Raw genomic sequence first — 27,480 nt, 5'->3', positions numbered from 1 at the left:
TTCTTCTTCTTCGTTCTTAATTATTAGTGTTGAGGCGGATCGAGATTTATCTGCCAGTGAGTTTTATCGAGACTTTGTTCGAATTAATCAACCATGAGCTTTTTGCCGACTCGACCACGCCTCCAACACAATTAAGCGTTACGTGTCAACTGGTTATGCGCCATTGAGGCCATTGACTCCGATTTCAGCCTGCTTTTCTTTTTGGATTTGCTTCCATAGCCTTTGTCCAACCAAGAACAAACTACAAGGCAGCAGTTGTTTTAAATTAATCTTTTAAATTAATGCAATCTTATTATTTTTAAGTAAACGACTGTAAAGTGATGTCTTGGTAGTAGTTATTGCTGCTCTTGTACTCTTGTATTATGTATATGCATATATATGTATATATATATATATATATATATATATATATATATATATATATATATATATATATATATATATTAATAATCTGCACAATTGAAAACACAGTAGTTTAAAACATAAGATAAGAAATTATAATTACCCCTGGTTATTTCGTGTAAATATATTTTATGGCTGTATGTGACGGAGTTATGTGACTTGTTTTAATGAACCTTACGCAAAACTAACCAGTAGATTTCTTACAACACATAAGCCAACTAATCCGTTGATAACAGCCTCTATATCTCCACCTATAAACATCACAGTCTGCTCTGTCTCACTACGTGGTTGGTCAGTTGTCAACAACCTGGCTAAAATCCCAGCGTCAGTCTGCCTTGTTTAACAACTTCATCCACCATGGACATCAACATCTGGCTGGGCATCATCCTGCTGCTGATCTTACAAACTCACTTCGTTTTCTCAGACAATGCTTCAGGTAAGTGTCGTGTATTTCGCACTATTTCATGCGCAGATTTTATTACTGCAAAGATGTGCAGATTACTGTAAATTAACATTAGATGAAAGAACATTTACTCACGCTTTAGCTAGCAGATGTGCTTGGATAATTTACTGACATTCTTTTCTAGATTTTAAACATACAGTTAATGAACTATTTTATAAACACAAATGTTTCATGTCAAACAGCCATTTATATTATGCGCCTACTGTAAAGTTATTTCTAAATCTGCTTATTATAAAATGTAAATGTTGCATCGAATTTGGAAGCACTTCTGCAGCCAACTCCAAAGTGGGATTAAATATGTGCGAATCTTTTATAAGCTAATTATCAATCTACTCTCGCTCAGAGAAATATGATGGAAAATTAATCGTTAAATTGTAGTGAAAAGAATTATGTCCGGAACGGATTTTTAAAATAATAATTTTTAATTTCTATTTTTACAATACATCACCAGTTAAAACAAAAATAATAATAACTAGACTACCCATCATCCGTTGGATAACTGTGGGTTTCGGGGGTCATCCATCAAAAAACATCACGTCTGTCACTCAGATGCGTAGTAACCCTTCCCGGCGCCCGGGGACAAACTTTTCCATTTGAACCCCCCCCCCCCCCCCCTCAAACTTTTGATGTGCACCCCCCCCCCCTCAAGATTTCGATTTGCACCCCCCCCCCCCCTCAACCTTTCAATTTATTTTTCCAACCCATTTTGGCGCCCCCTAAGTTCGGCGCCCGGGGACATATGTCCCCCCCCCCTCGCTACGCTACTGCAGTGTCACTTATCGTCACAAAAAAACAGACCCCACATTCAAAAATATGTTTTTTATCATTTAAAAACACCGAAAACACCGATTTCGGACTATCCCTTCATATACTGACGTCACAGGTGACCTACTCAACTCTACTTCACCTGCCCAGTGTCCCGCCAAGTCTCAGACAACATGTTTTTATTGTTTAAAAACGATTCCAGCCGAGCGTGTCTCTGACCACACTATCTCTCCATATGCTTAGGACAAAGAAACAGATGAACTCTACTTCACCTGCCCTGTATCCCGTTAAGTTCAGATAGGCAACTTTATCATTCACATCTAAAAAAAAAAAAAATTGAAAAAAAAATATCATTGACGTATTGGTCTAGAACCTGTGCCACCCGCATGAGAGCCGATTACACTGCCAACGTAGCTATTTACTGGTGACGTCACAAGTGAATTTTTATACTATACTTTGAGTCTCCTTATTCAACTTGATTTACGCGCATAGATCTAGATCTAAGTCTAGTAGTTGTAACCCTCACTCAGTGGGGATGCTTTTACCCACTGAGGTGTTGTGGTTAAGACGGGCTGACCCTGAGATTAAGTACACACCGACAGCGACAGTAGTTGTCCAGTACTCGCTTTATTTACAGCATCGAGCCATGACGGCGATGCAACACAGTAGTACAAAACAAACTAGCCAAGATAAACCAAAAGATCCAAAAAATCCAAACAATCCAAAAGCCAAAACCAAAAGACCAAAAGATACAAAAACCAAAACCAAAAGCTATAGCCCTAAAACAAATGTAAATAAAAAAAGTTACATTCCTGACAACACCATGTGTAGGCTACAATATACACGGGTAACAATAAAATATGTTTTAGCCAGTACACAGTACTGCCAACAAGTACCAATACGTAGTACTTCAAATAAATACTTATATTAATACTCACCCTAACTAGTGTGCACATGCAACACTAGCAGGAATACATAAGTATTTTTACAAACATAATTTATATAACTACCTTCATTAGGTCTTCACCTTGGTCACCATGTCCACAGACAGCAGCCTTGCGTGTGCGACACGGCTAGGCATGAAACTACCCACAGTCCCATGTCACATGACATGGAACACAGGTAACATCGCACACAAAAGCATAAAAAAACAACGTCAACAGTTCAGTTGCAGTCCCACAGGGGCCGCAACCCAATGAATAAAAACTTCATATTTTTATCCCCCTTGGCTGGTAACCATATGTGTTACACAGCCCCCCCTCACAAATAAATGTACAATGGAATTCACATTTACATTTACATTTACAACTCATACATAATAGTACTTTAAAAAAGTTCAGTACACTAGTACACAGACATTAAGTCCTTTCAACTTAAATACATTATTCCCGGCAAACCGGTAGAGGCTCCAGTGCTGGTACTGGTCACCACTTGATGCGCCAGGTTGAGTCGCTCGACGGGTCGTCGTTGACGGGTTGACATCCGCAGCTCCGCTGGTGGTTCTGGGTTGATCCAAGAGTCTTCCTCGTCCGATGCCTCGTCCCTCGCATTCACCTCGTCCAGATGTGGGGCGGCTGGCCTGACCATCACCTTTTCTTGTCCGTCCTGGGCGACCACCTCGGGCACGAAAGGCGTTGCCTCCGGCCGAAGTCTGGTTGGGACCACTACCTTGATTGTCAGTTCCTCACCTTCATCTGCCTCACTGGTTGGGATGATCTCTCTCCGTCGCTCCCCCTCCGCCACAGTGGGTTCAGCACTCGACATTGTATAGTCGGGTCGCTGCCAACCACGGCGGCGTCCACCACGTCGTCGGCCTCTCTTCCGGCGGCGTCTCCGACCTCTGCTTGTGTTATGTCTGTCTCCCAAGCGACGATCTTGCTCGCGCTGAGACTGACATGCATAGTGTGGCTGTCTACCCTCATCACGCGCACCCTCCGGCTGCAACCCTCCTCCACGGCGGAACACCCGACAGCCGTACCTCCAGCCGCTAGGCGAGGTAACCTGAGCTGTGGTTGCTCGACACTGTGATGATCTCGGTGGCGTAAACTTGGGCTGGGAGCTTGGCAGAACACGCATCAGCATCCGCTCCCCTAGGCTGATGGACTGGCGTTTCCCTGCTGCTGACCCCGTTGCCTAGCTTCTTTTCTCGGACAGTCGCGGACGAAGTGCTTCGTAGACCCGCACCCGTAACAAGCTCCTCTGGAGGGCTGTTGTTTCCGGGCTAGGATATCTGCCACCTTCTCCACCAGACGGTCGAGTTGTTCCTCCGTGAGCATCAGCGGCGTCGTCTCCTGGCGACCAGCTACCGTTACTGCGTCGACCTTCTCCGCCAGACGGTCGAGTTGCTCCTCCGTGAGCATCAGCGGCGGCGTCGTCTCTTGGTGAACAGCTGCCGTTACTGCGTCGACCTGGATAGTCCTGTTAGCTGCTGCCGTGGCTACGACTGGGGACTCAGTTGTCCCGTCCAGCCTTTTAACAGCTTTAAGGACGTCCTCAACCTTCGGACTGGCTTCCCCTGCGAAACCAAATGTGCCGCGAAGTTCGAGTGCCAGAAGAGGTGAAACCCCCTTGCAGAAAGTGTGATACACCTTCTTCTGGGCATCGGCCTCAGTAAAGATACGCTGCTGGTTTAGCTTCGTCATCTCTGACCACAGTCGGCAGAGAAATTCCGACGCTGACTCCCTTGGATGTGGAGTGAGTCGGCTGAACTGCAGATACCTGTCTTCGGCACATCTGGTGTCGCCAAAAGTGCTTTGTAGGAGGCATAGCACTTCCTCTGGACTCGCAGCTTGCTTCACCCGCTCATAGGCAATCCCTCTCAGGCTGCCTAAGACGCGTGGCAACGGGTTCGGAACGCTGGTGTTCCACAGCAAGCATTGCACTTGGGTTTCCCATTCCGGGAAACTCACCTCCCCTCCTCCAGTGGGTGGAAGGCCGGTGAACACACTCAGCTTGCTGTTGTGTGCTGGAGCACACAACTCCACCGTCACGGGCCGCTGCGCATCTGCCTGCATCGCCGCCATCTTAGCCGTCAACTTGGCCAGCTCCTGCGACAACTTCTCCAACGTCGGGTCACTGTTTTCCATCCTACCTCCCAAGGTCAAGCCCCACGTTGGGCGCCAAATGTAACCCTCACTCAGTGGGGATGCTTTTACCCACTGAGGTGTTGTGGTTAAGACGGGCTGACCCTGAGATTAAGTACACACCGACAGCGACAGTAGTTGTCCAGTACTCGCTTTATTTACAGCATCGAGCCATGACGGCGATGCAACACAGTAGTACAAAACAAACTAGCCAAGATAAACCAAAAGATCCAAAAAATCCAAACAATCCAAAAGCCAAAACCAAAAGACCAAAAGATCCAAAAACCAAAACCAAAAGCTGTAGCCCTAAAACAAATGTAAATAAAAAAGTTACATTCCTGACAACACCATGTGTAGGCTACAATATACACGGGTAACAATAAAATATGTTTTGGCCAGTACACAGTACTGCCAACAAGTACCAATACGTAGTACTTCAAATAAATACTTATATTAATACTCACCCTAACTAGTGTGCACATGCAACACTAGCAGGAATACATAAGTATTTTAACAAACATAATTTATATAACTACCTTCATTAGGTCTACACCTTGGTCACCATGTCCACAGACAGCAGCCTTGCGTGTGCGACACGGCTAGGCATGAAACTACCCACAGTCCCATGTCACATGACATGGAACACAGGTAACATCGCTCAAAAAAGCATAAAAAAACAACGTCAACAGTTCAGTTGCAGTCCCACAGGGGCCGCAACCCAATGAATAAAAACTTCATATTTTTATCCCCCGTGGCTGGTAACCATATGTGTTACATAGTAGTAACTTTCAAATTAAATTTTATCTTAAATTAGCCAAACAAAGATTTATATAAAATAAAGAAGGTCTGAAATTATCTAGATCTAGATAGAATTATCTAGATCTAGATTCTACGACTCGTTTGCTTAAGTCTTAAGCTTAGTTTTTGCGTAGCTAATGATTAGATCTAGAATCTAGATCTAATCATTAGGTACGCTAATAGACCATGGAGCAAGCATTTCAAAATTAGAATATTCCAAACAAAGATTTATATAAAATAATAAAGGTCTAAAATAGTTTAGTATATAGAAAATCACTATTATCTAAATCTAGATAGAATCTATATATATATAATTCTCTTCTGGGAGCCGTTAGAAAACAAGCTGCAAGCAGCCGCCTTGCAGTCCCCTCCTTTCTTCTCTATCGCTACCACCACCCCCCACCCAACCCCCCCCCCCCCACCCCCCTCACATGGTCAGGTGAGTTGTAGTTCACGATAAATGTTTAGTTGGTGACGGCTATTAGGGGCAGATAATTCAGTTTGAAACTATTTTAAACTTAGAGGAGGTAACTAAGAGGAGGCTGCTTTCACGGGGGGGGGGGGGGGAATGGGGGTTTAGTGTTTTAAAGCAAATATTTTCAGTGGCAGCATTGGTACAGTCGAATTCACAAATTATGAATTACTGAAAAGTAGAAAAAAACAACTAAATAGCGCGTATGATACATCGCGGGTCGGCTCGTTATCTATATTTTAGATCTACGACTGAGCTAGATTTAGAATTTATGTTTATAATTTAGCAAAATTACCGGTATCGAAGCCGCGTATGAATCTTAAGCTATGCAAATAGGCCCTGGAGCCAGCATTTCAAAATTTGCATAGTCGAAACAAAGATTTATACAAAATAATAAAGGTCTAAAATATTTTAGTATATAGAAACTCATTATTATCTAAATCTAGATAGAATTATCTATATTCTAGATCTACGACTGGTTTGCTTAAGTCTCGTTTCTTTTTTGGATTGTATTTAGATCTATAACTAATAAATCTTTTATTTGACCTAGATTCTAGATCTAGATCTATAAATAACTTTCTTGGACAGATTGTAGATCTAGAGAAATTTATCGTAAAAATAGATCTAAATGAAAAAGACAGTTGAAAATTGATATAAGTGTTGGAACGTAATAAATACAGCAAACTGACGTATTGTTAAAGATAAAGCCGACAGAAAATTAGCTTTAGAACGCGTTAAACATTGGAATGGGAACACAATCTTCTTTGATAGGCCGCCATTATTGATGTAAAAAAAATAAACACATCATGTGACGTCACTGTTTCCGTCGAGTCTAGTGGCTTTTCAAATCTTTTTAAAAAATTGTGGTTAATCTACCTATGAATAAATCAATAAATTAATTAACTTCTTTAAATAAATTTGTGATTATCAGTCTGTCTGCAATAAAAAATTATTCTCTACCTACATACTATTCTACAGATGTCCACGATGAATAGAAGTATCGACAATGCTCGATCAGACAAACAAAAAAAACAAAAAAATAAATGTTCAAACATGTTAACAAACTTGAGTTTTAGTAGTATATAGATGCCATCCACCTTTAAATAACTCTGTGTAGGATCCTGAATAATATAAACTTACCCTTGTAAAAAACGTCCACTTGCCAAACCTGTTAAGTAGCTGAAGACAGAATCTGAGAAAAATACACTTGTTTAGTATCATCACTAAATGTTAAACTACAGATTCAAGATTTAGCTATGCTAAGAGAATGCCTATTATTATGTCATTTGGAACAAATTAAATTAAATTTTTAAAATTTCAACATATGATAATAATATGTGATTATATATTATTTTTACAAGCTTTTATTTAACTTGCTTCCTCTGTCGTCAGTCTAGATCGAAACGCAGGAGAGAAAATTCGGACACTTCTACTTGACCGATACGATTCACAATTAGCACGTGGGTCAAGACATGAAGACAATGCATAGTGACATTAAATTTGACTTAATTGGATGCCTAATTAATTTTTTATGAATTAATTAAAATTTGGACCGAATTAGTAGGCATGTCTATCCAACCGCACCATACCCGTCATCAAGTTCAATAGCTTCGCCATCACGTTCAGTAGGCGCGCCATCACGTTCAGTAGGCGCGCAATGGTTTTTAGTCATGAAACTATTGTAAATAAAAACATGTAAAGTACTAAAAAAAATTTCAGTAAAAACGTTTTAATAACAAGTTTTTATGTACTACTGCATTAAAAAGTAGAAAATAAATTATGCACTACTATGTAAATTACTATAAAGAAAAGCCTGGGTGTCTTCCTTAACATTAGTAAAGGTATCCAATAGATACTGAAGTGGCCCACGCTTTTCTTTATAGTAATTTAAATAGTAGTGTATAATTTCTTTTCTACTTTTTAGTGCATTAGTACATAAAAGCTTGTTATTAAAACGTTTTTTATGAAATTTTTTTCTGAATCCAAAAAGGTCATTTATTTCTATATTCCGGTTTTTTTAAGTTACATAATTATTTCGAAATATATATATATATATATATATATATATATATATATATATATATATATATATATATATATATATATATATATATATATATATATATATATATATATATATATATATATATAATGTATTTATTTATGTATTTACTAATATATTAATGTATTAATGTATTAAAGTATTAATGTATTAACGTATTAACGTATTAACGTATTAACGTGTTAATGTATTAATGTATTAATGTATTAATGTATTAATGTATTAATGTATTAATGTATTAATGTATTAATGTATTAATGTATTAATGTATTAATGTATTAATGTATTAATGTATTAATGTATTAATGTATTAATGTATTAATGTATTAATGTATTAATGTATTAATGTATTAATGTATTAATGTATTAATGTATTAATGTATTAATGTATTAATGTATTAATGTATTAATGTATTAATGTATTAATGTATTAATGTATTAATGTATTAATGTATTAATGTATTAATGTATTAATGTATTAATGTATTAATGTATTAATGTATTAATGTATTAATGTATTAATGTATTAATGTATTAATGTATTAATGTATTAATGTATTAATGTATTAATGTATTAATGTATTAATGTATTAATGTATTAATGTATTAATGTATTAATGTATTAATGTATTAATGTATTAATGTATTAATGTATTAATGTATTAATGTATTAATGTATTAATGTATTAATGTATTAATGTATTAATGTATTAATGTATTAATGTATTAATGTATTAATGTATTAATGTATTAATGTATTAATGTATTAATGTATTAATGTATTAATGTATTAATGTATTAATGTATCAATGTATCAATGTATCAATGTATCAATGTATCAATGTATCAATGTATCAATGTATCAATGTATCAATGTATTAATGTATTAATGTATTAATGTATCAATGTATCAATGTATCAATGTATCAATGTATCAATGTATCAATGTATCAATGTATCAATGTATCAATGTATCAATGTATCAATGTATCAATGTATCAATGTATCAATGTATTAATGTATTAATGTATTAATGTATTAATGTATTAATGTATTAATGTATTAATGTATTAATGTATTAATGTATTAATGTATTAATGTATTAATGTATTAATGTATTAATGTATTAATGTATTAATGTATTAATGTATTAATGTATTAATGTATTAATGTAATTATGTATTAATGTATTAATGTATTAATGTATTAATGTATTAATGTATTAATGTATTAATGTATTTATGTATTTATGTATTAATGTATTAATGTATTAATGTATTAATGTATTAATGTATTAATGTATTAATGTATTAATGTATTAATGTATTAATGTATTAATGTATTTATGTATTAATGTATTAATGTATTAATGTATTAATGTATTAATGTATTAATGTATTAATGTATTAATGTATTAATGTATTAATGTATTAATGTATTAATGTATTAATGTATTAATGTATTAATGTATTAATGTATTAATGTATTAATGTATTAATGTAATTATGTATTTATGTATTTATGTATTTATGTATTAATGTATTAATGTATTAATGTATTAATGTATTAATGTATTAATGTATTAATGTATTAATGTATTAATGTATTAATGTATTAATGTATTAATGCATTAATGCATCAATGCATTAATGTATTAATGTATTAATGTATTAATGTATTGATGTATTAATGTATTGATGTATTGATGTATTAATGTATTGATGTATTAATGTATTAATGTATTAATGTATTAATGTATTAATGTATTAATGTATTAATGTATTAATGTATTAATGTATTAATGTATTAATGTATTAATGTATTAATGTATTAATGTATTAATGTATTAATGTATTAATGTATTAATGTATTAATGTATTAATGTATTAATGTATTAATGTATTAATGTATTAATGTATTAATGTATTAATGTATTAATGTATTAATGTATTAATGTATTAATGTATTAATGTATTAATGTATTAATGTATTAATACATTAATGTATAATTGTATTAATGTATTTATATATATATATATATATATATATATATATATATATATATATATATATATATATATATATATATATATATATATATATATATATATATATATATATATATATATATATATTTATTTATTTATTTATTTATTTATTTATTTATTTATTTATTTATTTATTTTATTTATTATTTTTACTTATTTTTTGGGTGTTAGTTTGTTTGTTTTTGTTTTTTTGTTTATTTGTTTGTTGATGTATTTATTTTATTTATTTATTAATTTTTATAATTGATTATTTTTAACTTTCAATTTTTTTTTATACTTATTTTTTACTTTCTCGTGTATACGAAGTACAGAGAAAGTATTGTAATCAGGCACAAAAATAACATGAAATTTTGACAGTTTTCACCGTTTTACTCCTCAGTCCTTCTTCACATCCGGCAAAAATTATAAATACAAAATATAAACATTTTGGCGTTTTATGCGTTATCGAGTCGTAAAATTCTGTCCGTTGTCTGTGTGTCCGTGTGTAAACACGATAACTTGTGTACCGTTACAGCTAGGTTGATGAAACTTCGTATAAAAGTATTTAATCAAAATCGTAGATCCTGATAAACTTTTAAGCGATTTCCGATAACCGAAAGTGGTACTTTTTCTACTTTTAATTTTTCAATAAGCCTCTAACTTGAGTTCTATTTCAGATAGATGAATGAATATTCACATGTACGTAAATGGTTTAATTTTCTACCTTCTGGCAAATTTTGAGTAATTTCCGTTGATCGGAAGTACTAATTTACGCTATTTTCGATTTCTCAAAAAACGCACGTAAATTTATAAAGTACTTATAATATCCCGCACTATAATGCACATTTTATTAGGCGTTCATTTGGTGTGCAATTCTTTTTTTTACGAGCTTCTAATAGTCTATTCTAAAAAGGTTAAGTAATTAATAATGGATTACAAACTAATATATAAAGCTCAATTCTGTATGTAAAAATAAGTTTGATTGTCGATGGGTTTTAGTGTTAGACTATTATCGTGCTCATAGTCTAAATTTATGAGTTAAAAAATTACTATTGAAAGTGTTGGGAAATAATTTTCATTTTTCAAACTGAAAGTAATAATTGTCGGCATGTTCATTAAACATAATTTAAAAAAAAAATAACAAAAATTCTAATTATGTCTGAAAATTATTTATATTTAGTCCTTTAGCACTTACTTCCCTTTGATATATTAGGAAAACACAATTACTTCCCTTTATAAAACATTGCATTAGTGGAAAAAATTTTACTTTTTATTACTTTGTTTTGGTGTTGGAAAAAAAATAATTACATAATTAGCGGGGATTGATCAAGTGCAAATGTTGTAGGTATTTTACGAATAAGCTTGGAGTATTATAATTGTTCATTTGGTTTGGTTTGGCACCTATGTTCGTTTAAGAGAGTGCAAAAGACTATGAATAAGTTGGGGTATTGTAGTCGATTATTGTAGGTATTTTACGAATAAGTTTGGAGTATTATAATTGTTCATTTGGTTTGGTTTGGTGCAAAAGACTATGAATAAGTTGGGGTACTGTAGTCGATTATTAAGCTGAAACAGGCGATTCTGCCCCGGGCTAGACTGTGAGCACTTTGCGTTTATGTTCGCGTTAGTGTTTTCTTTGTGTTTAGGTTGGGTTTGCGTTAGTGGTTGCGTTTTGATTTGGTTCGCTTTTGTTCGTTCTTTTTTCGTTTTCGTTTGTGTTTTTTTCATTGGGTTTGTGTTTGTATTTGTGTTTGTGGTTGGTTTTGCGTTTGGATTTGGTTTGTTTTCGTTTGCTTTTTCGTTAGTTTTTTTCTTTGTGTTCGTATTGGTGTTTGTGGTTGTGGTTGGGTTTGTTGTTAGGTTTTTGTTTTCGTTTGCTTTTTGTTTGTTTTTTCTTTGTGTTTGTATTGGTGTTTGTGATTGTGGTTGGGTTTGGGTTTGTTGTTAGGTTTTTGTTTTCGTTTGTATTTGTAATTATGCTAGCGTTATGTTTTGCGTTTTGTTTTTTTAGTTGGTTGTGGTTTGGGCGGGCAATGCCGGGTTTATGATGATTACTAAACACACAGGTAATGGTCTTTAACAGAAAGGTTTTTCACAGAAGCCAGAGCAGGGCCTGGCCGGGATGGCTAGTATTGTCTATGTCCTGAGTTGCCATCCATCGTAGTTTTATATTAGAATATTCGAGAAAGTTTAGGGGAGATCACTCCCGGTTAATTTAAGTCTTTATTTTTAATTTTTCATTAATTTTATTTTATTTTTATTTCTTTTATTTATATAAGAAAACATACAACTTATGGGTCAATTTAAGCAGTAGGCCTATAAAGATATGAATGATCCCATACGTAGTTCGACAAACACACCAATAAGCTACAGAAAACTTTGTTTTCCAGTTTTACACGGAAAAAATTTACTTAGAACTGTGGATGGAGTCAACATCTCGGCTCAAGCTCTCACTCGGCGTGAATTCAAAATTACCGATAACTTACAAACATATCAGGTAGGATATGGTTTACCGCGTGTAAAAGCGGTACACATAAAGTTTAATATTAAAGTTTCATAAATCTCTATGTATTCTAATGACATTATATATATAAGAGAGAGAGAGAGAGAGAGAGAGAGAGAGAGAGAGAGAGAGAGAGAGAGAGAGAGAGAGAGAGAGAGAGAGAGAGAGAGATAGAGATAGAGATAGAGAGAGAGAGAGAGATAGAGATAGAGATAGAGATAGAGAGAGAGATAGAGATAGAGATAGAGATAGAGATAGAGATAGAGATAGAGATAGAGATAGAGATAGAGATAGAGATAGAGATAGAGATAGAGATAGAGATAGAGATAGAGATAGAGATAGAGATAGAGATAGAGATAGAGATAGAGATAGAGATAGAGATAGAGATAGAGATAGAGATAGAGATAGAGATAGAGATAGAGATAGAGATAGAGATAGAGATAGAGATAGAGATAATAGAGATAGAGATAGAGATAGAGATAGAGATAGAGATAGAGATAGAGATAGAGATAGAGATAGAGATAGAGATAGAGATAGAGATAGAGATAGAGATAGAGATAGAGATAGAGATAGAGATAGAGATAGAGATAGAGATAGAGATAGAGATAGAGATAGAGATAGAGATAGAGATAGAGATAGAGATAGAGATAGAGATAGAGATAGAGATAGAGATAGAGATAGAGATAGAGATAGAGATAGAGATAGAGATAGAGATAGAGATAGAGATAGAGATAGAGATAGAGATAGAGATAGAGATAGAGATAGAGATAGAGATAGAGATAGAGATAGAGATAGAGATAGAGATAGAGATAGAGATAGAGATAGAGATAGAGATAGAGATAGAGATAGAGATAGAGATAGAGATAGAGATAGAGATAGAGATAGAGATAGAGATAGAGATAGAGATAGAGATAGAGATAGAGATAGAGATAGAGATAGAGATAGAGATAGAGATAGAGATAGAGATAGAGATAGAGATAGAGATAGAGATAGAGATAGAGATAGAGATAGAGATAGAGATAGAGATAGAGATAGAGATAGAGATAGAGATAGAGATAGAGATAGAGATAGAGATAGAGATAGAGATAGAGATAGAGATAGAGATAGAGATAGAGATAGAGATAGAGATAGAGATAGAGAGATAGAGATAGAGATAGAGATAGAGATAGAGATAGAGATAGAGATAGAGATAGAGATAGAGATAGAGATAGAGATAGAGATAGAGATAGAGATAGAGATAGAGATAGAGATAGAGATAGAGATAGAGATAGAGATAGAGAGAGAGATAGAGATAGAGATAGAGATAGAGATAGAGATAGAGATAGAGATAGAGATAGAGATAGAGATAGAGATAGAGATAGAGATAGAGATAGAGATAGAGATAGAGATAGAGATAGAGATAGAGATAGAGATAGAGATAGAGATAGAGATAGAGATAGAGATAGAGATAGAGATAGAGATAGAGATAGAGATAGAGATAGAGATAGAGATAGAGATAGAGATAGAGATAGAGATAGAGATAGAGATAGAGATAGAGATAGAGATAGAGATAGAGATAGAGATAGAGATAGAGATAGAGATAGAGATAGAGATAGAGATAGAGATAGAGATAGAGATAGAGATAGAGATAGAGATAGAGATAGAGATAGAGATAGAGATAGAGATAGAGATAGAGATAGAGATAGAGATAGAGATAGAGATAGAGATAGAGATAGAGATAGAGATAGAGATAGAGATAGAGATAGAGATAGAGATAGAGATAGAGATAGAGATAGAGATAGAGATAGAGATAGAGATAGAGATAGAGATAGAGATAGAGATAGAGATAGAGATAGAGATAGAGATAGAGATAGAGATAGAGATAGAGATAGAGATAGAGATAGAGATAGAGATAGAGATAGAGATAGAGATAGAGATAGAGATAGAGTAGAGATAGAGATAGAGATAGAGATAGAGATAGAGATAGAGATAGAGATAGAGATAGAGATAGAGATAGAGATAGAGATAGAGATAGAGATAGAGATAGAGATAGAGATAGAGATAGAGATAGAGATAGAGATAGAGATAGAGATAGAGATAGAGATAGAGATAGAGATAGAGATAGAGATAGAGATAGAGATAGAGATAGAGATAGAGATAGAGATAGAGATAGAGATAGAGATAGAGATAGAGATAGAGATAGAGATAGAGATAGAGATAGAGATAGAGATAGAGATAGAGATAGAGATAGAGATAGAGATAGAGATAGAGATAGAGATAGAGATAGAGATAGAGATAGAGATAGAGATAGAGATAGAGATAGAGATAGAGATAGAGATAGAGATAGAGATAGAGATAGAGATAGAGATAGAGATAGAGATAGAGATAGAGATAGAGATAGAGATAGAGATAGAGATAGAGATAGAGATAGAGATAGAGATAGAGATAGAGATAGAGATAGAGATAGAGATAGAGATAGAGATAGAGATAGAGATAGAGATAGAGATAGAGATAGAGATAGAGATAGAGATAGAGATAGAGATAGAGATAGAGATAGAGATAGAGATAGAGATAGAGATAGAGATAGAGATAGAGATAGAGATAGAGATAGAGATAGAGATAGAGATAGAGATAGAGATAGAGATAGAGATAGAGATAGAGATAGAGATAGAGATAGAGATAGAGATAGAGATAGAGATAGAGATAGAGATAGAGATAGAGATAGAGATAGAGATAGAGATAGAGATAGAGATAGAGATAGAGATAGAGATAGAGATAGAGATAGAGATAGAGATAGAGATAGAGATAGAGATAGAGATAGAGATAGAGATAGAGATAGAGATAGAGATAGAGATAGAGATAGAGATAGAGATAGAGATAGAGATAGAGATAGAGATAGAGATAGAGATAGAGATAGAGATAGAGATAGAGATAGAGATAGAGATAGAGATAGAGATAGAGATAGAGATAGAGATAGAGATAGAGATAGAGATAGAGATAGAGATAGAGATAGAGATAGAGATAGAGATAGAGATAGAGATAGAGATAGAGATAGAGATAGAGATAGAGATAGAGATAGAGATAGAGATAGAGATAGAGATAGAGATAGAGATAGAGATAGAGATAGAGATAGAGATAGAGATAGAGATAGAGATAGAGATAGAGATAGAGATAGAGATAGAGATAGAGATAGAGATAGAGATAGAGATAGAGATAGAGATAGAGATAGAGATAGAGATAGAGATAGAGATAGAGATAGAGATAGAGATAGAGATAGAGATAGAGATAGAGATAGAGATAGAGATAGAGATAGAGATAGAGATAGAGATAGAGATAGAGATAGAGATAGAGATAGAGATAGAGATAGAGATAGAGATAGAGATAGAGATAGAGATAGAGATAGAGATAGAGATAGAGATAGAGATAGAGATAGAGATAGAGATAGAGATAGAGATAGAGATAGAGATAGAGATAGAGATAGAGATAGAGATAGAGATAGAGATAGAGATAGAGATAGAGATAGAGATAGAGATAGAGATAGAGATAGAGATAGAGATAGAGATAGAGATAGAGATAGAGATAGAGATAGAGATAGAGATAGAGATAGAGATAGAGATAGAGATAGAGATAGAGATAGAGATAGAGATAGAGATAGAGATAGAGATAGAGATAGAGATAGAGATAGAGATAGAGATAGAGATAGAGATAGAGATAGAGATAGAGATAGAGATAGAGATAGAGATAGAGATAGAGATAGAGATAGAGATAGAGATAGAGATAGAGATAGAGATAGAGATAGAGATAGAGATAGAGATAGAGATAGAGATAGAGATAGAGATAGAGATAGAGATAGAGATAGAGATAGAGATAGAGATAGAGATAGAGATAGAGATAGAGATAGAGATAGAGATAGAGATAGAGATAGAGATAGAGATAGAGATAGAGATAGAGATAGAGATAGAGATAGAGATAGAGATAGAGATAGAGATAGAGATATATAGATATTTATAATTAAGTTGTTCTGAAATAAATATAAATTTGTTGGTCAGAAAACTTGTGACAGGAAATTGATGTCTGATGATTTACCAGAAAGGGCGATCATGAAATCCGAAATTGGTGTAGATGTGATGTGTGACACCAAAACTGATGGCGGAGGGTGGATTGTGATACAAGTAATTAGCAAATAATGGATTACAGCAATGAATACATTTATGTGGAAATTAAACCCATTAATGACTTTTGTCTATGGAAATTTATTCATCTCGTTGGTAAAGTTAAGGGTTGGTCCTGAGACTAAATTTGGGTGATCGTTTAATTAAATTAAAAAAAATATTATAATCCCTCATCATACTTGTACTAATACCGCCTTTATGTTTAAGCGACGTATCAGGTTCGACGTGAATTTTAATAAACGTTGGCTCCACTACAGAAATGGTTTTGGTACATCTGCTGGGGACTTTTGGCTTGGACTCAAACATATGCATAACTTAACCAAAGTAAGTAAACATTTTGAGAAGGACAAAGTGGCTGTATGCTAATTTTGCTTGCATCTTTGTTGGGACAAGGATGTTTAAATAACCTTTGTAAACCACCGACAAACATAAACAAATACCAGTATTAAACTAAAATAATGAAGCCATCTTCAAATCTAAACAAACAATAGTATTACAGAAAAAAAGAATGAAATCTTTGAAAAGCAGTATTCTGAAGTCCGAATTTTAAATATATATATATATATATATATATATATATATATATATATATATATATATATATATATATATATATATATATATATATATATATATATATACTTGACGATACAAAAAAAGTTGATTTTTGTGATATTCGTGATAATCTTTATAAACAATTCTTAATAATCAATCATCTACACATCTACATTACTCGCACACGATTCAAGTTAACAAGGCCAAGGTACAGAAAGATAGCAAAGGGTTGAGCCTCGGAGAAACAAGAACAAAAACACCATTCGCAAGCGTACAGCCAGCATCAGATAAACGGCGACTAAATCGCCCAATGCGGGTGCCTGTCAAATGTGAATCGAAATCGGCACCAACAGTTGCATCCTGACTACTTTGCTATATATATATATATATATATATATATATATATATATATATATATATATTGGCCTCTGAGAAAGACTTTTCTGTAAACGACCATGACTTTTGTGTTTAAGATGCAGCATATACTCGGCATTGCGCGGGTTTAAGAAATATATTACTTTCGAATTAACCATAACCACAACAAACCAAATCCAAAACACAAACTCAAACACAAAAGCAAACATTACACTGACACAAAATCAAATACAAAAGCAAACGCAAACAAACACAAAGACGCAAACACAAACGTAAACAAAAACAAACAAGCTAAACAGTAAAGCAATTATAAAAGCAAACACAAACACAAATACAAACGCTAGCACAAATGCAAACCTAAACGCAAACAGTAGAGCAAAACATAAACACACAAACTTGAATGCAAATATAAATGCACACTGTTCACAGTCTTGCACAGGATGCCAAAATCGCACTCTGCCGGGGCGCCAGTGGAGCCGCCTGATTCAACTTAGTAAACGACTATAGTACCCCAACATATTCATATTCACTGAAACGAACGTAGGCGCAATAGTAACCCTTCTAATTCATAGTCTATTGCACTGTTTAAAACACACGTAGGCGCCATAGCGCTCACGCAAAGGCCAGGGGCGCCAAATAGCAATGTGTCCGGTCACCTGCGGACGCGCCTGCTTCAATTTAGTGAGCAACTATAATATCCCTAGCTTGTCCGCAAACGGAAAGATAAAAGTAAACAGAGAACATTTAGGAGCGGCTTTTAAACTTATATTTATTATATATGTTACCGAGTCTATTTGCTTGTAGTGCCAAATGTTACCGATTTCACTGCTGACAGAGCCAAATGTTACCGAGTGTATTTACTCGTGCTACCTTTGACCAGCACACAACATCGACCACAATATAGATACTCGGAAATGCAGGTTTACATTGATCTCTTTATTACATGAATCAATAGAAATGCTCCACAATGTTCCACAAGAATAAAATGAACCAACTGACCCCCACTGTCCTCACTAGTCCTCACATATCAGAATGCACGTGTCCCGCGTTCCTATTCTCACAGCTAACCACACGTCTACACAGTTCAGTCTCCTACTTGATACTCCCCGGTTCTCAACTGTCGCCTTCCTATTTTATCTCCTCGTATTCGTAATCGTATTCGTAATCGTATTCGTAATCGTATTCGTAATCGATTCTAATCGTTGCATCAGAATATAAATTGCGCAGCTCTGTCGTACAATCCGATTATTAGACCACCTGCACTGTTGCGTCAGCCCAGTTTGGCCTTGGTCATGTCAAAGTTGACAGACTGTAATACGTTCTTATCGTCCCTGGTAACTCCACTAGTTACATCCACCCCGCCTTTTTTTGTGTGTTTTCAACCACAAACAACGCTTGGCAGGTGCACTCCTTCAATGTCAAACGCACCGCCGTAAAAAAAAAATTATTGTTCCACTCACTGTCAATGTCGTCACATTCGTAAAAGATTGACAGTTATCCCTATTTCACATATCAAATGTGTCTACATCATATTCCTCAGACACAAAGCAGTTCTAGAATTCACATCCACCTTTTTTCGTTTGGTGTCTTCACCAGTTCATTTTTATAGCTTTTGAACAGTCTGCTCTCATCCCAGCGCGACCATGAAAGAATTGATGGTTGCTGACGAAAAATTTCGTATTCTTTCTGTTTCTCAAACTTTTCCGCGGACCACTTATCTGATGGTCTACTGTCTCTCTGCTTCTGGGAGGACCGGGATCCTCATTGTTGCAGTTATCCTCCACTTGTGTATCGCTGTTGTGCTGTTTATGGTGACATGGTTCCGGGATGGGTATGTGAATTTCCGTGTAAGTTTTCGGTTCCCTAATTGTCTTAGGTTTCTTTGTATGTAAATGCTCTTCTTGACTATGCCAATATTTCTTTAATTGAGTAATATTCGCCCACCGATCCGGTTTGGTGTGATTGGTGGGTCTTATTTTAAAGGGGCCACCTGCTACTTTAGGCATCTCCACGACTTGCCATATCTCCTGTCCCCAGAGGTCGTGGATTTCGTTTCTGCCTAAAGGGTGGCTACGCAGTAATACTTTGTCGTTTAGTTGGAGTGGCGGGTCTTTTGACTGTACCCGCGGTTCTCTTCGCCGTGCTTCATATTCTAGTCTTCCTTGTACTACCCTGTACATTTCTCTTATTCGTCTCATATGTTCATTCGCATATTCCAGTGCGGTGTATGAGCCAGTCATACTTTCCTTTTTTCCTAGGAACAAGTCAAGAGGGAGTCGAGCCTCCCGTCCGAACAGTAACATGTGTGGCGAAAAGCCGGTTGTGGCATGGGGGGTGCAGTTGTATAGATATACCAACTATGGGAGAAAATCAGGCCAACGTTTTTTCTGTTCAGGTTCTAGAGTACGCAGCAAATCATGCATGCTGCGGTTGAACCGCTCGCACTGTCCGTTTCCTTTAGGATTATATGTGGTTGTTCTAGATTTGTTGATACCTTAGTGGCTGCACAGTTGGTTAATTACTTCTGACTCGAAGGCCCTTCCTTGGTCAGAGTGTAATTGTATTGGTATGCCATATTTGGTGAACCAATGTTCTATTAAGACCTTTGCCACTGTTTTGGCCGTCTGATCTCGTGTGGGCACCGCGACAGTCCATTTGGTGAATACATCAGTCATCACCAACACCTGTTCCGTCCCATCCGATGATTGTTCCAACGACGTAAAGTCCATTGCCACAATTTCTAGTGGTTTTGTCGCCAGTAAGTGTCCTGATGGCTGTCTCATTTTGACAGCTGGCATTTTCGCATGCTGACACCTCACACAAGCCTCACAATGGCGTTTGACCTCCATCTCCATATTGGGCCAGTAGCACCGCCGTCGTAATATTTTGTGCGTCCTGTCCTGACCCTGGTGTCCCGCCCTGTCATGTGCCAACTTTAGCACTTCTTCTCGTAACTGTCCAGGCACCACCACCTGGTGTATTGTCCCATCTATTTGGTCATGAATTCTCCGCATGAGAACACCATCCTTTATACTGAGACGGTCCCACTGAATCAGTAGTTTCTTTGTTTCCCGACCAAACTGTTTTCTTTCCCTTCTTCTTGGGAATTTTTGTTCCTGAACGTGTTTCAATAGCGGCTGTAACCCACTATCCGTTCTCTGGGCATCTCGTATCTCTTTATGATTAAGGCAATTAAAATCACTGATGTCCATATGTCGGGGCTCTGTGGATATGTGCTCCACCACAGTCTGCCCGTTTTGCATCACTTGCACCCCGTGAGGGATATCTGTTGACGCTCTGACCTCACATATTCCTGTCAGCGTTTCTTCCTCATCGCCCGGTCTCTCGTAAGGATTCCTTGATAAAGCGTCCGCATTGCCATTGGACCGCCCCGGGCGATATTTTATCTCCAGGTCAAAGAGTGCCAATTCTGCTGCCCATCGCTGTTCGATGGATCCCAACTTTGATGTCTGTAGGTGACTCAGGGGGTTATTGTCAGTGTATACCACACATTTAGCACCTAATAGATAGTCCCTGAATGTTTCAGTCACAGCCCATTTTAATGTCAAAAGTTCTAGTTTCATGGCGCTGTAATTTGTCATGTTCTTCTCTGATTCCTTCAGAGCTCGACTGGCATACGCAATAACCCTGAAACCTTGCTCCTGTTGTTGTGATAGCACAGCTCCCAGACCTTTAGAGCTGGCGTCAATTTCTAGCCGAAATGGTTTGTCAAAGTCTGCGTATCCTAATATCGGCGCCTCTGTCAAAGCATTTTTCAGTAGCTTAAACGAGTTCAGGCATTCCTCAGTCCATAATTCACCTATCAGTTGTGTTTTGCCTTTCTTTTTCTCCTTATACTGTTTCTTTGTCATTTTGTTTACCAAGTCATGCAACGGTGCGGCAATTTTTGCAAAACCAGGTACAAATTTTCTATAATAGGAAGCAAAGCCCAAGAATGATCTGACCTCTACTGTGGTTGTTGGCTGTTTCCATTCTTTAACAGCTGCAATTTTATCTGGGTCAGTAGCGATGCCATCCGACGAAATCATATAACCCAAAAAACGTACCGATTTCAGACCGAAGCCGCATTTGTCTGGGTTCAGCTTTACTCCTATCTCTCTAAGACGGAGAAACACTTGTTCTAATCTTTCTAGATGGTCCTCCCAAGTTTTTGAGTAAACTAGTATATCGTCCAAGTACACCAACATTATTTGAAATAGAAAGTCACTCATAGCACTCTGCATTACTCGCTGGAATGTAGCAGGCGCATTAGTTAGACCAAACGGCATACGGGTCCACTCGTACAGTCCCAGTGGAGAAATAAATGCAGTCTTATGTTGATCGTTGGGGTGCATGGCCACTTGGTGGTAGCCACTAGCCAAATCCAAGGTAGAAAAAAATCTTGCTCCCCCCAACGCATCAAGACATTCATCAATACGAGGCAAGGGGAATGCATCCCTTCTTGTGATATTGTTCAATTTCCGGTAATCACAACACAGTCTTATCTCCCCTGACTTCTTTTTTACCACTACTATCGGTGCCGCATACGGGCTTGTGCTGGTTGTAATAATTCCCTTTTTTAGTAGATCGTTCAGGTGTGCTTTCACCGCCGAGTAGTGACTTGGTGGTAATCTTCGATAAGGTTGCGCCACAGGCTTGTCTTGTAGTAAGGGTATCTGGTGTTTTATTACTTCCGTGTACCCCAAATCACCCTCGTACGAGGCAAATATATCCCTGTACTTATTCAGTAATTCATTTAATTTTGGGTCCTCAGTTTCCGGGAATGTATATGATCGGCCATCCTCTTTCTTCACCTCGGCCGTCACATTGACCGACCTAATTGTTACTTCATTGCTGCTGGTATTGATCAGTTCGATGCACTGTGTCGACTTTTGTACCTCGACGTTCTGTGGTACTCCTACCAGAGTGTTAGGTGGTATAAAAATTTCCTCATCCAATACATTTGCCACCAACCCTAGAACCAGTCCATTTTCCGCTGATGTGTATGTCCGCAGTAACACGACGCCTGCCCTCAGTGCGGCGCCACATGGTTCTATCATCACATCACCATTCACGCTTCTATCACCAATTTGTAATGTGATTGCCTTGACCGTGTTTGCCGGGACTGATGTCCTTCCTCTGGTCTTGGCAAACCTGGCCAACTTGGATCCCCGACCTGGTGTGGACGATCCGACAATATTTGTAAGAAATTCTGGCAACTGGCCAAGAATATTCATGCCCAACAGGCAAGGTATATTTGACACATTTGTCTCTAGGTTGTGTTTCGTAACGAACACCCCAACCTGCTTCAACCTATGTCCTGCCACCACTACATCCGCCAGAAAATAACCACAGTATGGAATGGTTAGTCCATTAGCTGCCGTCAGGCGCATGCATGTGTCAGACCTTAAACTATGGTCTTTTCCTTTCATTCATTTGGTGTAAAATTGTTCCGTAATTGTCGTCACCTGGGAGCCTGTATCCACAATTGCCTTCACCGCGATGTCCCCGATCGTAATCACCATTTCGGGACAGACTCCCATCATTTTGTTTCTTGGGCCATAACCTCGCCCCTCTGTAGCCTGACCCTGCCTTACAGAGGACGACCGTTTCCCTGACAGTACCGGGCCATATGTCCGGGTTGTGAGCAGGACAGGCAGATTGGTCGACCGTCAGCTGTCCACTGGAGTGATGGACCAGCGGGTCGCGGCTGTCCAACCTGTCTATGTTTTGTCCCGTTTTTGCCCTGATTCTCTGCTGTTGACCTGCTTTCTAACCTCTCCAATCGTTGGTCCACCTTATCCAGGTGGGCCAACAGTTGAGCCATCATGGTTTCCATCGTGCCGGTCCCTGTGGGTGGGGATTGTTTCTGTTCCGGCACAGAGACTTTGTCTACCGAACAGTTCGATTGGTCCTCATCCTCGGACCTGCGGATCGCTGAGTTCCTGACCTGAAGGAAGGTCAACTGTGGGTCTTTGTAGACCTCTTCTCTCAAATCTCTCCTTAAGATAGGGGTTGCTAGCCCCTCGATGAAATGGTCCCTCAACAGGCGCACATCAATGTCGGGTGTTTTGCCCTTTACCGCATCAAAGGCCCTGTTCATTCGGTGTGAATACTCCATCACACTCTCCGCCATTCTCTGCTTTAAGCCTACGAACCCCGATAGCAGTTGCGATCCCGACCGTCTCTCCCCAAAGGTCTCCATAATTAGATCTAGCACCTTATCTGGATCTGTTTGGATGGTTTTATCGTGGCATTTGACCTCTGCCCTAACCGTCTCTCCTATACTGCCCATCAACAATCTTAATCTTTCCTCTGGTGCCATGTATCTCGAGGCCCAGGCAGCTTTGACCTCTTCACTGAACCTGTTGGTTAAGGTTGGATCACCGTCCCCGTAAAATTTGTTGATGTGGGACTCTCTAGGCAGGACCACAATATGGGTCTGCTTCTCGTCCAGAGTAGACATTCTAATTTTAATTCTTTGAGTAAAAAAAAAAAAAAGACCTTTCCTACCGTGTATGTAAGAATACTTTTCCCTGTTTCTGAATGTCCGAATTCACACACACGAAACACAGTTATTAACTAGGTTGATAATGGGTGCCTAAAGCGGCTGATCTAGTTGAATTCTTCTGCTCGACAACGCCAAATGTTACCGAGTCTATTTGCTTGTAGTGCCAAATGTTACCGATTTCACTGCTGACAGAGCCAAATGTTACCGAGTGTATTTACTCGTGCTACCTTTGACCAGCACACAGCATCGACCACAATATAGATACTCGGAAATGCAGGTTTACATTGATCTCTTTATTACATGAATCAATAGAAATGCTCCACATAACAATGCATCAATGTTCCACAAGAATAAAATGAACCAACTGACCCCCACTGTCCTCACTAGTCCTCACATATCAGAATGCACGTGTCCCGCGTTCCTATTCTCACAACTAACCACACGTCTACACAGTTCAGTCTCCTACTTGATACTCCCCGGTTCTCAACTGTCGCCTTCCTATTTTATCTCCTCGTATTCGTAATCGTATTCGTAATCGTATTCGTAATCGTATTCGTAATCGTATTCGTAATCGATTCTAATCGTTGCATCAGAATATTAATTGCGCAGCTCTGTCGTACAATCCGATTATTAGACCACCTGCACTGTTGCGTCAGCCCAGTTTGGCCTTGGTCATGTCAAAGTTGACAGACTGTAATACGTTCTTATCGTCCCTGGTAACTCCACTAGTTACATATAAATTCATGCTACTTATGTATATATTTTTTCCAACACAAACAGAGTAATAAAAGTACTTTTTTCCCAAAGTAATTTTTTTAAAGGGAAGTAATTGTGTTTTTCGTTTTTTTTTTTGTAATTTATCGATTTATCAAGGAAAGTAATTGGTGCTAAGAGACGAAGGGAAGTAATTTTCAGACACAATTAGAATTTTTGTCAAGAGTGATACATTTTCTTTAATTTTTTTCAGTCCAGAGTGACTTTAATTAAACTGATAATTTTGAAAAAAATTATAGTTAAGTATGTGTTTATATTATAGGCATATTTGAAAGCAATGTTTACCTATTACAATCGCCAGAGTGGTAAATGGGAACTAAGAATCGATATGAGATACAACAACGTCAACTACTACGCTCAATACAGATCTTTCAAAATAGGAAGCGAATCAGAGTACTTTCCCCTTCGAGTTTCTGGCTTCTCGGGCAACGTGAAAGACGAGTTGAAGAGACACAATGGATATCGGTTTTACACGATAGATTACCCTGGGTTAACCCGATGCGCTGCTTATTATTTAGCGGGATGGTGGTTCCACAATTGTCATGACGTGTTCCTGAATGGAGAGCAGCCAAGAAGGAGAATGGCAGGCGGCATACACTGGTACTCATTGACTGGCGACAACAGCAATCTTCAGTCAGTGGAGATGAAAATAAGAAAACAGTAGTGAGAAAATAAATTATATAGCATTCAGATAGTTCAAACACTCGGGCATAAAGTTTAATTGAACCTCTTTTTAAGGGGGCAGTATCACCCAGAAATTTGAAAATTGACGAAAAAATTTGCCAAAAAAAAACTATTATACATACACACATAAATCTTTTACCATAATAGTAAATAGCAAGGAGCTATAAAACAGCACATAAAAGAAAGTTAACGTATGATGCAAACATTTTTTATAAATAATTTTACCAAAAAATGTTTACTAAGTAATTTTTGGCTGCGGTTTTCCAACATTTAGGCCCTTCCTTCTGAGAATACTCTGGGAGATGCTTAACAGGGTTGCCTATGTCCGGGGCTAGGAGATATCCATTGTGACAAATTTTGAAAATTTTAGAATTTTTCAAAGTCAGACCAAAATAATTGAACTTTGAAATTTCATAAAAAATTTATCTCTCAATAGAATACTATTCTCTTAGTCCTGGACATAGCCATAAACGCAAGGAAGGTTTATACCAAATTTTAAGTACTTTACTTATGGTTTCGAAAAAATGTTTACAAAAAATTAAAAATGTGACAAAATATTAACAAAATAATTTTTTGACAATTTATTGCCATACATATACCCTACAATTTATATACTGTATTATAGCAGAAGAAACGTTACTATTGCTGTAAAAATTTGACATGTGTATGACAAATAGTTTTTTTTTTGGTGATAGTTTTTGTTTCCCTCCCTTAGTCTGGGTGATACTGCCCCCTTAAAACAATGTATTTTTTTTATAATGGTGATTTAATATATTTTATTATAGTGGTTAAATGTATAGCTTACTTCAGCTGCAAACAAATGTATTAAGATTATGAGATTTAACATGAATATCATCAGTAAACTTGAATGCTCTAAACATATACTGAAACATAAAAATAAAATGCTTTAACCGTAATCAAATAAATTAAATCTCCAACTAAAAGCAACATCCCGATATTATTTTTAGCTCCTTAAACAACAGAAGATAAATATTTTATGGACATTGTCAATTTAGGTCTAGACATTTTCAAAATATTTTATATATAGGGTAGTAATTGTAAAATGATATTACTTACACAACCACTTAAATACTTTTTAGTCAAAAGTAGGATAATCGTTTTCCTTGGAAAACTGTGGGTTTCGGGGGTCATATGCCTACATAAAGAACGTCACATACATGTGACGATTTTTATCTTTCCCTTTGCCTCCCTACTGTCACATCTCATCAGAAAAAGCCAGACCATACATTAAAAAGACGTCACACCTCAGACAACATGTTTTTGTAATTTAAAACAGCGATTTTGGTTGAGCATAGAATCTCTAGTTCTAGGCTAGATAAATTTATTGTACAGTTAAATAAGAAGAACTGCCCAGCGTATCATATTGGCACCTGGTTTGTTGTGGAAAAAATTAAAATAATTGTTCTGAACTTTTATAATTAATGTGGTGTTTCTACGAAGAAAATTATCAATAAATTAATTAACGTCTTTAAATGAATTTGTGTTTAACATTTTGGTAAAAAAAAAATTATTTTCTACTTAAATAAGTATTTTACAGTTCTACACATAGTGCAGATGCCCTTGTGTAACCGAACAGACAAACAAAAAAAATTAAATATAGATCTACTAAGTTGTAAACAACTCGAGTTCTAGTTAAATATATAAAAAAAATGATTTTCAATTTTGACTGTTTATTTAGATTTTTATTTTCTGATTTGATAATATTTGCCTGAACTTTAGGTTGAAACACTTAAGACTCTTGTTTTATCTAACAACCAGCTGAAAAAAAAAATTAAAATATCAAAATATTAATCAAATATTTACACTGTGTAGACATCATATATATATATATATA

At 36.3% G+C, this 27,480-nt stretch overlaps 1 protein-coding gene across 1 annotated transcript; it reads left to right on the top strand.

Annotated features, from left to right (window-relative positions):
• The first annotated feature begins 686 nt into the window (after positions 1-686).
• On the top strand, positions 687-25,655 carry LOC131951382 (fibrinogen C domain-containing protein 1-like). Its single transcript, XM_059313776.1, has 4 exons — positions 687-838; positions 12,463-12,569; positions 16,934-17,050; positions 25,243-25,655. The coding sequence occupies exons 1-4, from the start codon at positions 760-762 to the stop codon at positions 25,603-25,605; spliced, it is 666 nt and encodes a 221-aa protein (XP_059169759.1). The 5' UTR covers positions 687-759; the 3' UTR covers positions 25,606-25,655.
• Positions 25,656-27,480: the final 1,825 nt, after the last annotated feature.

Source organism: Physella acuta, unplaced genomic scaffold (genome assembly GCF_028476545.2).
Source record: "Physella acuta isolate Inbredline_101_S28 unplaced genomic scaffold, ASM2847654v3 ptg000065l, whole genome shotgun sequence".
NCBI classification, from domain to species: domain Eukaryota; kingdom Metazoa; phylum Mollusca; class Gastropoda; family Physidae; genus Physella; species Physella acuta.
This window is presented reverse-complemented; position numbering and strand designations above follow the sequence as displayed.

Coding starts and splice junctions, on each gene's coding strand:
- LOC131951382 (XM_059313776.1), top strand. CDS start 760: ATGGACATCAACATCTGGCTGGGCATCATCCTGCTGCTGATCTTACAA. Junction 839..12,462: donor TTTCTCAGACAATGCTTCAG/GTAAGTGTCGTG, acceptor TTTGTTTTCCAG/TTTTACACGGAAAAAATTTA. Junction 12,570..16,933: donor ATAACTTACAAACATATCAG/GTAGGATATGGT, acceptor TTTATGTTTAAG/CGACGTATCAGGTTCGACGT.